The 15,534-nt window shown below is 34.8% G+C and overlaps 1 protein-coding gene across 1 annotated transcript; it reads left to right on the top strand.

The window, feature by feature from the left end:
- Positions 1–10,912: 10,912 nt before the first annotated feature.
- On the top strand, positions 10,913–14,857 carry LOC130955634 (uncharacterized). The gene is made up of 6 exons (XM_057882544.1): positions 10,913–11,193; positions 11,374–12,058; positions 12,156–12,298; positions 13,763–13,799; positions 13,936–14,006; positions 14,105–14,857. The coding sequence occupies exons 1-6, from the start codon at positions 11,096–11,098 to the stop codon at positions 14,577–14,579; spliced, it is 1,509 nt and encodes a 502-aa protein (XP_057738527.1). The 5' UTR covers positions 10,913–11,095; the 3' UTR covers positions 14,580–14,857.
- Positions 14,858–15,534: the final 677 nt, after the last annotated feature.

Below are 15,534 nucleotides of genomic sequence, written 5' to 3'. Positions count from 1 at the left end.
GACGAACAGAAGATTTTTGTTTTTTTGCCAATGGCGTTGATTGCAATTCCTTATATGCATATATATGTGTATCATTATGTATGGATATTTGTATATATATTATCATTATTTGGTTATGCCTTAAGGTATACTTATATACATATATATATTTTATACGAGACTGATTTGGCATTTAATTTATATAATGATTAATTTTAATTTTAATGAATTATTCTTTTGAGATATAAAGAATTATTATACCTACTAATTTTATAAAGATGGATTCTAATCTTAACGGATCAAAAATTTTTTGACACATGAATTATAATTATATTTTTTTCTTTAAGATCTCAAAAGACATCATTAAGATTTAATTCTTTTTGAGATTTAAGTATTTTTTTTTGTTACATAAGGAAATTGGTAACAATTTAAATTATTATACCCATTTATTATAAAGATTTGGTTTTAGAATAAATTGATTGAACATTATACTGCCAAAGTAGCCTCTTTTTGTGAAAATTGATTTATTCAAAACATTAGAAATATGGTGTTATATAATTCATGTGAATATTGGTCAGTCCAAAAGAAGGTCTATATTTGGCCGAATTAAATACACATATTGATGGTAAATAAATATTTGGGTAACTAATTAAGAATAAAGTAATATTTATTATTTATGCGAACAATAATCGGCCCAAAGGAAGTTTATTGTTTGGCCAAATAATAAGCATTGCACACTTTTGTTTATTTTTTATTAATTATGCGGTCAATAATCGGCCCAAAGGAAGGTTATTGTTTGGCCAATTAATAAAAAATATATGCGGTAATAAATAGGTTGCAAAGTTTAAGTTTCCATGTGCGCATTAAGTCGGTCCAAAGAAAGGCTTAATGTGTGACATGAATTTTGACAATATTTGATTACTGCGATGAGAGTATCATTTACAGTTAATTTTTCTATCCAAAGATTGAAAATTAATATTGTTCTAAATATCTCAATATGGATTTTTCCCATTATTTAACTAATGTTTACTGCATGTTCTTTTTGTTCTAATCCAGAAACTATAGCTTTAGCTACCAATATTTCTGCACAAATTAGTAGTATTCTTATGCTGAATGGTTCAAACTTTAAAGTTTGGAAGGATACCGTGGAGATTGTCCTCGATTGTATGGATCTAGATATAGCTCTTCGAAAGGAGAAACTCACTTCCACTCCGGAAAACCTCAATGAGGTTAAAATAGACAAGTGGAAAAGATCCAATCGAATGAGCATTATGATCATGAAACGCTCAATTTTTGAGGCGTTTCGGGGCTCAATTACTGAGGATAAAGATGCCAAACAGTTCCTAAAAGATATTGAAAAATTATTTACTAAGAATGAAAAGGAGGAGGCAAGTAGTCTTTTGAGCAAACTTGTCTCCATGAGGTATAAAGGTAAAGAGAACATAAGGGAGTACATTATGGAAATGTATCATCTTGCTTCAAAATTGAAAGCACTAAAGTTAGAGTTGTCTGAAGATTTACTCGTGCATTTCATTTTGATTTCCCTTCCTGCACACTTTGGGTAATTCGAAGTGAGTTATAACACTCTAAAGGACACTTGGTCCTTAAATGAGCTTATATCTCACTGTGTACAAGAAGAAGAGAGGTTACAGCAAGATAAGACTGAAAGTGCTCACATGACTTCATCTTCTCAATATAAAAGAAAACGTGATACTACTGCAGATGTGCCTTCTCAGCAGAAAAAAGGCTAAGAAACAGGATCAAGTTTCAACCTGTTTCTTCTGTAAGAAGGTGGGACACATGAAGAAGGATTATACCAAATATGCCACTTGGCGTGTGAAGAATGGTATAACTCTCACTTTCGTTTGTTCTGAGACTAGTTTAAGTTATGCACATGTTGATACTTGGTGGGTAGATTCTGCTGCTACTACTCATGTAAGTGTTACTATGCAGGGTTGCCTGTGGAGCCGACCGCCAAGTGATGCTGAAAGATACATCTATGTGGCAGACGGCAATATAGTTGCAGTCGAAGCTATAGGAATCTTTAGATTATGTTCCACGAGTGGATTTTACTTGGATTTATTAGAGACATTTTATGTACCATCATTTAAGACGGAATTTGGTTTCTATTTCTCGTTTGGACAAATCAAGTTATTTTTGTTCGTTCGGAGACAATAAATTCAGTCTCTTTTATAATTCGAATAATATTTACTTTGGTCATTTGGTGGATAATCTATATAGGCTTGACTTAAATTCCTATAATAATGAAATACTGCAAACGGGTACTAAACAAAAACTAAATGAGAATTCGGCATCATTATGGCACAAACGTCTAGGTCACATCTCTAAACAGAGAATTCAGAGGCTTGTGTCAGATGGAATTCTTGGACCCCTAAATTTGGCAGACTTTGAAGTCTGTATTGAGTGCATAAAGGGGAAAAACAACAAACAAAAAAAAATTAGGTGCCGAGAGAGCTAAAGATGTCTTAGAACTGATACATACCGATATATGTGGCCCATTCCCTACTGTCTCTTGGAATGGACAACGGTACTTTATTACGTTCATAGATGATTACTCTCGTTATGGGTATCTATATTTAATTCGTGAAAAGTCCCAAGCCTTGGATGTTTTCAAGTCTTTCAAAGCTGAAGTTGAACTTCAACTTAGAAAGAAAATTAAAGCTGTCAAATCTGATCGTGGTGGTGAATACTACGGAAGATATGACGGTTCAGGTGAGCAACATCCTGGGCCTTTTGCTTTTTTTTCCTAGAGGAGTGTGGTATTATTCTGTAATACACCATGCCAGGCAAACCTAGCATGAATGGTGTTGTAGAGCGAAGGAACCGAACTCTTAAGGACATGGTGAGAAGTATGATTAGTCATTCTTCCTTGCCTGAATCACTTTGGGGAGAAGCCTTAAAGACTGCAGTGTACATCCTTATTAGGGTGCCAAGTAAAGGAGTTAACAAAACCCTATATGAAATTTGGACTGGGAAAAGACCCAGTATAAAGCATTTGCATATTTGGGGATGTCCAACTGAGGCACAGCCTTATAGGTTGCATGAAAGAAAATTGGACTCAAGGACAATTAGTTGCTACTTTGTTGGTTACGCTGAGCGTTCACGGGGGTACAAGTTTTACAATCTTGCATTAAGGTCTATTTTTGAAATGGGAAATGCGAGATTTCTTGAGGATGTTGAGTTTGGGAGGAAGGAAATGTTAGGAATGTTACTTTTGATGAGGATTCTGTAACTGACAATGATCAGGTCTTTGTACCTATTATTGTTCAAGACACAGTTATAGTACAAGAGCACAATGAGAATCCTACTGTAAATCCAGTTACAGTACAAGAGAATAATGAGAATATCGTTGTTGTTCAAGATACTGCTACAGCACAGTAAAATAATGAGAATCCTCCTCAATCCCAATCCATACAGCAAGCTCAACAATCTCAAGAAGTGTCAGTAAGGAGATCCAATAGAGAAAAGAGAAAATCCATCTATGATCTCAAACAAGCTTCCCGTTAATGGTATCACGAGTTTCATGAAGTTATTACCTCATATGGTTTTGAGGTAAATATTATAGATAAATGTGTATACCGCAAGTTCAGTGGGAGTAAATACATCTTTTTGGTCTTACATGTTGATGACGTTCTACTTGCCAGTAACGATATAGGCTTGTTACATGAAACTAAGAAATTTCTATCGAACAAATTCGAAATGAAAGATTTTGGTGATGTCTCTTTTGTATTAGGAATCGAGATACTAAGAGATCGCTCTCAAGGTATTCTTGGATGATCACAAAAGAACTATATCGAAAAGATTTTAAGTAGATATGGCATGGAAAGATGTAGACTAATAGACACACCCGTAACTAAAGGAGACAAGTTCAGTCTCAAACAATTTCCTAAAAATGATCTTGAGAGGACAGCAATGCATGATAAACCTTATGCATCAGCACTAGGGAGCTTAATGTATGCTTAAGTCTGCACAAGTCCTGATATATCATTTATAGTGGGAGTGTTGGGTAAATACTTGAGCAATCCAGGCATGGATCATTGGATAGCTATTAAACGCGTAATGCGTTATCTAAAGAGAACAAAGGATTACATGCTTGCTTATCGGAGATCAGAAAATTTTGGAGATCATTAGGTACTCTGATTCCGATTTCATGGCATATGGTTACGAAACTTTGTCATTGAGCTTCATATAGTAGATGACATTGAAAGGCCATTAAAGATATTTTGTGACAATAAATCAGCAGTATTATACTCCAATAACAATAAGAGCTTGACAAAATCGAAGCATACAGACATCAAGTTCTTAGTTGTCAAGGAGAAAGTTTAAGAAAAACAAGATTTCCATAGGACATATAGGAACAGAGTATATGCTAGCAGACTCAATAACCAAGGGATTGACCCCTAAAGTCTTTCATGAGCACACTGCTCGGATGGGTGTCAATATTTGTGATGCCTTGGTTTAGTGGGAGTTTATTTTATGCTATATGTCCTATGACAGATATTTTAGTTATTTTTCTGCAGAATTAAGTTGATGGTTTATTTCATGTTATATGAAATGTTCATTTTGCAATATTTGTATTGTGTTTGATCTCAATAAAGTTGGACCAGCTGGAAATAGACATGCATGAGATCACTTGGCATATAATTTCCATATTACTCATCCAAATTTGATCTATGTCGTTAAGTATATTAGGATGGTGATTGGCGTGGTTTAGTCATGGCATTTAATGTGATAAAAGCTGCGGTAGCTCCATATCTAATGCATGAGATGGACCAGATTGTTAAAGTAATGAGAGAAATAGCATTCAGATGCGCGCATAAAGTTCATAAGATGTGATTATGTCAAGAAAGAATATATGTATAGCCCAAGTGGGAGATTGTTAGGAAATTATTTAATTTCCTAACTTATTTGTGGGCAATACATATATCAATTATAATCACAAATGATGCTATTTCAAATTAAATGACTTATATAATGATGATCTCATTTATTGTTATAAATGCTAATTGAATAAGTCATTATTACTTTTGATTTGGAATTAAATGAGAATAAAATCGGATATTATCTTTTGTTCTTTAGATAATTATCTTTTTGGATTTTAGATATATTATCTTTTGGGCTTTAGGGTTTAATGGGTGCCATGCTCAAATATAAATAGACCTTCAGGGTTTCGGTCCCCAATATACCAAAGTCGTCTTTGTTACTCTTTCCCCATCAAAGGAGTTACAGTTTAGCCACATCCTAGGCTTTGGTTGAGGAAGATCGAAAGGACCACAAAATCCAAATTCTTCCATTAATTTCTGACTCTTATGAGTAAAGGTACACTTCCGCATTATGTTATATTTTGGTGATTCAATATGGATGATCTGGGTTATTAAATTGATTTATTCCAACATCTTTATGAGAGAATAAGGAAAATAGAAACACAGAATGCATGAGGTTTTCTAGTCTTTTAGGAAGACACTTCAGTGCAAACCACACCGAAAGGAAATTCATGATCCAAAGGGAAGTAGTTCTCAACAGAGAACAAAACAAGGTTTGATCCAAGGAAGCAAAAAACAGCAAGAAAAACAACCAAGTTTCAATCTAAAACCAAAAGGATTCATTGATTCCTAAGTTTCTGATTTTCATGCCCTGATTAACCATTCAAAACCTACTTGCATATTTGGTAAGAGACTAAAAACAAGATAGCAGTTGCCACTGCTGCTCAACTAATTGCTGCTGATGATTTACTTTAACCAACTCCAAATGATTTTCATCTATTCATTGGAAGAAAGAAAAAGAAGCAAAGTTTTACTTGTATTACTTAATGTGGTGAAAATGTTATTATGGCTTCAGAATATAGTTCATCCACATCCAAATGTACTATTATGCAGTTACTGAACTTGAAAAAGATTCATGAAGGCAGATTATATAAACAATATGTAGAACAACCTCATCTAACTCTGAAAATACGTCACGACAGATAGATTATATCTTAAAAATGCAGAACGTGCCAAGAACACTTGCTTCCTTTGAAGAGTACAGAGAAACGGTGAAAGATTAAATCTGAAAAACTACAGAAGAAGCATCCGCATTCTATACCAAAAACAGTTGCCATAGAATTCCAAGGAGCATTAGGGGTTGAAACTAGTTCTACAAGTGGAAAAGCCTTTGATTCCACTGAGATTGAGATGCCATTTACAAGAAAATCTATTATAGTGTGCAGAGTTATAGCAGGGTAGTTTTTAGTCCTATTGAAAAAATTCAAGATTCATCAGGGTTTGATTCATTAGCAGGAAAAATAAGTGGTGATTCATCAGATGTTGAAAATATCTACATATTAAATTCCAGAGTCAATAAGCTATAACTTAAATGGCATAATCTCTTCATCCTCACCTGGAAGTCAGATTCAAAACTCATAACTTTGGTTGGAAATCTACAAACAACAAACAATCAAAGTTGGAAGACTTCACTCTGACTTTAAACCTGGTCAATCAAAGTAATTTTATTTTATATTATTAATTATCTCTAAAATAAATATAATAAATATATAATTTTAAATGTTATATATAAAATTATAGATATTAAATTAAATAAGATAATTTTAAATATTTTTAGCATTTTTATTTTTTTCTCTTCCTAAATTATCTATTTTATATAAAAAGTTTGTTTCTTCTAAAAGTTTAAGACAGAGATTGTTTTATGGTGTATGCTATGATGCCTATATACACTTGTCTAACTTATTAAAATGAGATAAAACTTAATATTTAAATTAAAAAATATAAAAATAAATAATTTTTTAATATTTAAAACTTACTACAAAAAATAACTTCGATAATTTCGACACCAAAATTAAAAGCATAGGAGAATTGGCCTTGTTTTATACCCGAAAATTTAAGAATTTCATGTATATAATTTGTAAACTTTTAAATTATCTCGTTGCATTTTTTTTTAGTTTTAGTTCTTTTAGATTATTATATACATAAAATAACAAAACAAGATTTAAATTTTTTTAATATTTATTTAAGTAGACGAGGTTGTAAATAATTTGACCGATCCAAATTGGTATATTCAATATTCATTGCATATTTATTATTATTATTATTATTATTATTATTATTATTATTATTATTATTATTATTTGTAATTTATAGCTTTTAATATTAAAATATTACAAGTTGGGGCCTTGTTTACGCGTATAAGGTGAACGGCTCTAGAAAGGTGCGAAAGGGCATGTATCCGTGTCTCTCTAAATTGTGTATTAATGGAATAATAATGAGGCAATTAAGGTGAGAATCTAGAATTAATAGTGGTAATCCTCTTAACTAAATAAATCTTCTGAGCTAGACTCGCGGCAAGACGCACGCAAATATAATCCTAATCCCTAAATCCCTTTCTTTAACTTTTCTTTTCATTTTTTTCCCTTCTCTTCTCCGTCTTTCCCTTCCAACGTTACGGCTCGGTATGTATCTTCTTCTCTTTTTTGCCTTTCATTCATTCTTCAGATTCAATTTCTTTTCCCTATTACGATGCACTCTTCCTCACACTGCATTGTTTCATTGTATTGGATCCACAATGTGACTCTTCAATTGTTACTTTTCTTGCAATTATTCTTAATTGCTCAAGAATGCTTAGCCAATTCTTCAATTAACAATTTATTTTGATGTTACTGTTTGAAGTATCCTTTAGAAATGGGAGAGCTTGTGATCCATACGAATCACAAGCTGAACTTTTTGTCATTTCTTCTATCACCTTAGATCCTCATTTCTCATTACTTATTGCTGATGATGCTGATGTTTCATTTTAAAAGGAACGTTCTTGATTTTTTTTTTAGGGAGTTTTGCCCTTTTGATCAAAGATTTGGTAGCTACTGATTAGAAAATGCAGTGATTTTTCCAATGGATAGTTATTTCCTTTTTCGTTAATTGTGTTGTTTGGAAATTACTTGATCTTTTCTTCCCACTGTATTTTCTGATGCATTGTGTTCATCCAAAGGTGCGATAAATTATGGAAATTAGTTTCAGCATTATCATTATGCATTTGAGTCATTTATGCTGATATTTGTGTAACTTTTAGGTTTTGCAATAAGCAACTCTCTCTGCTTTCAGTTTCAGCATCCGCTTCCTCTACGCCGATTACAAAATGAGTGAGTACTTTATGGCTTGATGTTCTGTTATCATGTTGATGTTGATGATGCAAATGGCATTTAGTCTTTTTGTTGTTGAAAGATTAGATTCTGACTTCTGAGAAACACATTTTGTGGAATTCAATGTTTCTGCATAGGTTCTGAATGGGATATCTGACTATCTTTTTAGTTACTCTTTTGTGTGTTTTTCCACTGTGTTTTTCCTCGAGAGGTTTTAATTTACATGGTAGGGATCTAGTGCGTTGAGCATTGTCGAGTCTAAGTGGTTGGTGTTATACTTTGTATTCCTTGCCCTTCCTAGCTTAAGCCGTTTTGTTTGTCGGGGAAGAAAATGATATTTATGCACCCATAAAAATTGAACTGTTAGCGGAAAACTTAGCCCCTCTACCTTTTATGGGAAGTAAAAATTATTTGCATGATAGTGTAGATAGAGGGAGAGGGTGGATGGATTGCATGATTGAATTCTCAAAAACTCATAATACTTCTTTACACAATAATTTTAATTGAATCACAACCTGACTGGCATTTGTCTATCCTGTACAGATTCAGGCAGGCCAAAGAAGATTCCTCTAGAAGGCTTGGTACTTGAATCTATTATGTCTCCTCGTAGATCTCCATCTTTCCGGAGGCCAAAGGATGAACTAGGCAGTTGGTCGACGCTTGTCAAGAGGCATCGCTTCCTCTTGGTTGCCCTCGGTCTACTTGTTATCCTCTGCACCGTTTATCTTTACTTTGCTATTACTTTAGGGGCAGGAGATTCCTGTTCTGGATTGAGTGGAGATGCAAAAGCTACTTGCCAAATGGAACATGTTAAGGATTTCATGGCCAGGCGTAAACTCAAGCTTCTTTGATATTGCGGACACAGTTATAAGGCATTCGTTTTTGATATTGCAGCACAATTACAAGGCATTCTTTTTCCTGTGATAGCAGGTATAGATGAACCGAAGATTTGTATACATATTGTTATTTGTTAACCTCTGTTTGTGAAGCAAGATGTACAATACGTGTAGAAAGCAAATTTTTTTGGATGCAATTATGTTAATGTTGGTTGCTTATTATTAGTGCATAAAATATAGATCTTTTAGCAGTGTACTGTAATAGCCAAATGAAGTTGAGCCTACCCAATGTTCATGATGGCTGATTCTAAACTTGATTTCTCATTCTATCTGATAAGGTCGGTTCATATTTCAGTAAGAGCCTTTATCATGTATCTAGTATTGTTGAGGAGGAAAACTTTGTATGATTCTTTCAATGCTGATACTAATCGATTGCTACTTTTACTTTTTTAATTGTGCTGATATCTATTTCCTGTGCCTAAACTGTGGTAATACTCTGATGCTAAACAATAGAACCTGCCAAGATTATTTGCAGAAATATTATTGCACACCCAAAATAAGATTTTGATCCTGCAGGGAAATTGAAACTTGAAAGCCCTACACTTTCCTTAGTACAACCTTAGGCAAGCGATTCAAGGGGGGGGGGGGGGGGGTAAAAGGGCCTATTGTAGTATTGTTATGATAGTTATCAAGGGTAGGGTAAGAACTAAGAATAGATGGGTGTTTTGACTATTGCAAATTTGCTGCAGCATTACCAAGGATTGTGTTCAACTTATTAAACATGCTGATAAATAATCTCTGCCTTTATGTGAATTAAAACAGATATAATACTGGGTAATACCTTTTTTTTCCCTCTTTAAAATCATGCCTATAATCTCATGAAAGACGAGTATGTACTGGATAAGACCATTAGGGTGGCTAAAAGTTGGCCACAATTAGGGAGGATAAGACAACTGGCCTGGAATTAATGTATAAGCTGTGTTATTGATTAAATATTATCATCATGAGTTCTACACTTGTTGTCACTTCAAAAAAAAAAAAAATCAAATATGAATAATAAAGCTGATCACATAATCACATCATAAAATCATGTAAACTCTGAAATTTATATAAGAGTTCATTCCAAAATTAAACATAGCAATGAATTATAGCTACAAAGAAGAGTCCTAGATTGGTAAGGGAGGAATCCCTGTTATATGGTGCCACGCAGCTTCTTGTGTTCCATTAAACTAGAAAGAGGAACCAATTCCATCCAATCCAAAGCCAAACACATGTACCTATCACCCCGCAGCAGCCGTTGATATTCCTGTCCAATTGATTTTCCTATTGCATTTGCATCTGCTCAAAGTTTCAGCTCAACACAATACTTATTAAAAAAATAATAAAATATAGTCCTGTGTGTTCATTATCGATCTCCCACCAACCCTAATTAGTCACAGACAAATCCAAATTATTTGACCCGGTATAATTCACTCTAGTTCAATTGACTTTATATAAAAATTGGCTATTTAGTTTTTGATATCGTTTATGTTATCTATGTTCAATAGAATGATAAGCTACTATTATAAATTATGTACAATTTTTTTTTTAATTTTACTGTAAATGTTTCTTTAATTTTGTTTATACTCTTTTTTTATATATATATTGACAAGTCTAATATATCATTGAAAACATAAAAAAATTCCTTAAACCTTTTATTTACTTTTACATTGGTCCCATTTGTAATCTCTTATTCTCTTTTTAAAAATAACCTTGCATTATGACATAAATTTGTAAATAAAACACATTATATGAAAATGATTTTGGAAGAAAATCTTACAATAAAAACTGAAAAGCCATTTTAACAAATAACACAATTTGAGAATTCAGAGAAAAGAATGATTAAAGTGAGCCCAAGGCAGTATCGGGCCGGAAAAAGTGTACTAGAAAGGCAGCGAACCCAACAAATTGAGAATTGAAATTGAGAGCCAGAGGGAGCGAGTGTGTCCTCTGCTGAGTCCTGACCTGAGTTACGGTGTTCGTTCTTTCTTTCTTTCTTTCGTTCTTTCTTTCTTTCTTTCGTTCTGAGAGAGAGAGAGAGACACACACACACACACACCCAACTGCGAAGGAACGAGAGACAACCCCAATAATGTCGAAGAAGAAAGTTAGCGGCAACACCATGACTCTCAAGGACTTCCATGGCGGTTCTATTCCCTCTGATCTTCCTCTCCCTTCCGCACCCTCCCTGTAACTACTCCTTACCCTCGCTTTTCTTTTTTCAAATTTATATTCTTTTCTCAAATGGGTGTTCTTTTCTGCTTCCTTACCAATCATTCGTCTCACGATTCGAGATCTATGCTTTCTCCTACTTTTTATCTTTCAAAAAATTAATTTTTGCTTTTTTTTTATTATATTTATTTATGGCAGAAACATGAGACCTTCAGATCGTTCAGGGTATGAGCGAACTTCATCTTGGGGAAACCGTTCTCGACCGCACACGCTACCACCCACGAAGCCTTTCGATGAAAAGACCCCATTTTTCACTCATTCTGCTCATAGTATTGGTAGGAATTTCGATGAGGATGAGCGCAAGCCCTTGGATGCTGTCTCAGCTCCACGAAGAACCGTCACTGCACACAACAGTTCAACAACGACCACAACAAGTGCTTGGTCTTCTCCTAATGCTGTTTCCAAGTTGGTTCATGCCAGTGCCCTGGACAAGGTCATGAGTTCGGCTGCCACGTGGCAATCCAATGGCCCTCCTCGTGTTCATGTGAATGGTGATGATGGTGAGAAGGAGCATTATAGTGATGCAGTGCTGGCAAGGCATGCTGATAGGGTTTTATCCATTGATGATGATCAGGTGAGTGGTGGAGGTGGTGGAAGGAATGAGTTTGTGGGTTCCAAATACTCTGATGTAAGGCCAAGAAGTGTGGCTTCAGTTCATCATGATGCCGACGGGGTTCAGGTGCCGCGAAGCTTTACCAAACTCGGTGCCTCTGAGTTGCAGCACCCCATGCCTTCTGAAGTATCTGAGCGACCTAAGTTGAAGTTGTTGCCGAGAGCAAAGGCATCTGAGAGCTCGGAACCTTCTTATCCGGATCATGGGCAGGTGTTTATTCATGTTCAACTTAGTTGGTTTTTATTGGCTTCTTGATAGGGATATTGGTTTGTTAATGATTCTAGCCTTTGTTGAAATTGGTAATCAGGTGCATGGCCAAGGCAATTCCGCGAAACCTGTCTTTGATGGAACTGGGAATGGTAAGGAGGCAGGACAACGCCCGAAGCTGAATCTGAAGCCTCGCTCACAGCTCCTTGAGCATCACCTGGAAGGAAACACTGAAAGAGAGAGGTTAGTTGCATAAGTTAGTGTGGATGAGTTAGGAAATTAACTGTTTGGATTGAGTTAGTCTTTACCGGCTTTTGATTGAATGAGCATTGCTGTCATTTGATTTTAAAATTTGAAAATGATTTGGGTTTTAATATTTGGCAAAGTTTTCATGATCTCTCCTGAATTAAATAACTCAGGATCTATTTGCTTAAACATATAAGTCTTCAGTTTATTTTGGTTCGTATACCTAAGGCTCATATCTGGCTGCATTTGGAACCCTAAGATGCCTCTTGTGCTTTATAAATCAACATAGAATACATGTTGAATGCAATCATGGAGCACTTGTTTGAGTATGAAAGATTTGATGGGATTCATTAACTGAAAATAAATAATGAGGTGATGAAATAACTCAATAGTGTAGCCATTATATTGATTAGTTTATTTGGTAGGCACAGATCTTGTTAGTGCAATGAATCACAGTCATGTACTCATGTTATATGCCCAATTTTGATAATATAAAAGCTTTGGTTTTGTTCATTCCCTATATAAAAGCCTTTGCTCAATGATAAGGCCGCTTTGGCCTATGCTGATCTATTAATGGAAGTAACCTCTCTGCTAATGGGATTAGGGGTGTGCACACTAATGGTTTTATCCTGAAAACTTATTTACTTAAAGGGAAAAGAGAATGGTTATATGACTTATATCCAAAAGAAAAGATGTGGTGGGTACTATACTGACCTTCACATGTGAGACAACAATACAAACCATGATATATTGGGACAATCAATCTTAAAGTTTAGTGAAGTCAAACAAGTATAAGCAGAAATCTTCATATTAACTTTACCCGTTTAACATGCATGACTTGTTTTGGTTCTGTGTGAAAGCAGCGAAAGAAGAAATCTGTAGAAAGATTTGGCACTACTCACTAAATTATTTGTTTACCCTTAGAAATTACAATATTAGTGAACTCTTGGGAGAACAATCTACTTCTCCTTCTAGTGCTTGTGCTATAAGCCAATAAGCTATTGTGTGGCATAATATATGTTTAATATTGTGGCAAGAGAAACCACTGATGTTTTATACTTCTTCTTATGCTTACATACACATAGCTCAACTCTTATAAATACAAAATACCGACCACTGTTACAAAATTACCTATGATAAGATAAGAGACTTCAGGTAGTTAATTTTTTTTCTTGTGTGTGTAATTAATTTTGGGTTGTTCATCCAATGTTATGTGGTATACGTGATAGTTTGGGAGTACAATGTGAATTTTACTTGAAGGGGTCTTACTTCCATTCTTGTTTAACTTAAAAGCTCATACGAAGGAATTACCATGTTGAACTTTGTGAAATAGTACTGTTTCACCTTTTCAATACTTTTAACGCTCAATTGAAACAATATGGAATACTTTCAGCTAGTTTATTTGCTTATTTATTCATGGGCTTCTTCTCTAATAATGGAACATCTGATGCAAATTTTCAGGAATGCTTTATTTGGTGGTGCCCGTCCAAGAGAACTGGTAAGTTGTTTCATTTATTTATTTCCTGCATTCCAGTTAGAATTAAAATGTATCCTGTGCTGCCAATCATTACAAAAGATTTTTCTCCACTTCATCCATGCTTTTAGCTTGATAACGTATCTGATTGTTTCCTCAGGTTCTGAAGGAGCGAGGGGTTGATGATGTTGTGATCAACAATTTGGATGTGGGGGTTGAGCATTCAAATAGGTATTGACTTTGGCTCCTTTCTCTTATGTACAATTCAGCTATCTTCATGGTAGTTAAACTTGAATTCAACTATTGCTAATATATTGTGTTGTCCAAAGGACTGAACATCCTACTCCAAGGACCAAGAAACTTCCCGATCGCTATGTGGAAAAAAATGAGGGTGCTCCAGCTCCTTATGATCGATGGACTGGCAAAAAACCTGAGAGGAAAGAACAAAGGGTAGAGGCTGAGAGAGTTAATTCACAGGCACAGAGGAGGAATTGGCGCAGTGATAACCGGCGAAATGTGCAAGAGGTAGACAAGCAGCAGGTTGCGGAGAGACCACCTTCACCAAAGACATGGCGTAAACCGGCAGAGGAGCCAAAATCATCTGCGGAAACTGGCAGTATGAGCCACGGTAAAGCAGCTTCGGCGGTTGATCTTGCACAAGCATTCTCAAGATCAGTATCAGATCCAAGAGTAAATGATAGGTTCTCTGGCCAAAGGGGTTCGAACAATGGCCGGACACAAGTTCCCTTTTCACGGCTTGTTGGTCCTACTCCTACCCCTAGACCTCAGATCAATGGTTATTAAGTGGCTTGGTTGTTTGGTGGAAATTTGGAAGACACAAGCATTGTTTTCTCCTCATTCACAAACATGAGGGAAAGAATGGAACCGCTTGCTTCAAACTTGCAATGGCACTAGTTAGTAGTTACAGTAACCTTTGTTTTACTTTCATTTTCTATCATTTGCTTCCCAAGAAACTATCGTCTCTCCTTTGCCTATAAGAAATTGAGGAGGAGGAAGAGGAAGCAAGCAATGAAACCATGATTATATCAGGCATTGATATAGAATTGTTGGTTCGAGTTTCACCAGCTTGCTCTTTTCTTGGGATTTGGGTGATGATATGGATGTCATGATTAGGGACTTAAAATTTCAAACAAAATTTCTCATTGCTAGTTTTTCTGCAGTTGAGTACTAATTAAGTAATATATATTCCTATGATCAACCTTATTTTATGGCAGCTGATGGAGTAGGTGGGTCTGCACTTTTTGAAATATGCGTGTCATGAAATAAAAAAGAATGAGGATAAGTACGAACCATCTTTTATTGTCATAAGAAAATATGCCATATCATTCATTAATATACCGAGAATATTAATTAGAGTACATGTATGGTGTTACTCAAAAGTTGAGTGGAGTGGTGAGGGTGTTAGCATCATCATAGTGACAATAATGATATTAGAGACGGGTGTGATTTCAATAGCCATGACCCACGTGAGGTTATTATTGTCATTTATTACGTTAAAAAAGGTTATTAAGCTATAAATATTCGGTAAAATAAGTATTTCTATAATAAAATATTCATAGTAAATTAAGATTTTAAACATACTTTAATCTAATGCCAAACAATGCCAAACAAATAAACACGGTATTCACGAAAATTGCCATACAAGTCAATATCAATTCGTCAATGTGATTTGATATTGAACCTGGTTTCACGAAAAAAAAAATCAAAATTTTTAACATTCTTTTGGTAGTGGGATCCA

The sequence above is a fragment of the Arachis stenosperma genome, chromosome 10 (genome assembly GCF_014773155.1).
Source record: "Arachis stenosperma cultivar V10309 chromosome 10, arast.V10309.gnm1.PFL2, whole genome shotgun sequence".
In the NCBI taxonomy this organism is placed as follows: domain Eukaryota; kingdom Viridiplantae; phylum Streptophyta; class Magnoliopsida; order Fabales; family Fabaceae; genus Arachis; species Arachis stenosperma.
The sequence above is the reverse complement of the archived record's forward strand: the minus strand, read 5'-3'. Positions and strand labels throughout refer to the sequence as shown.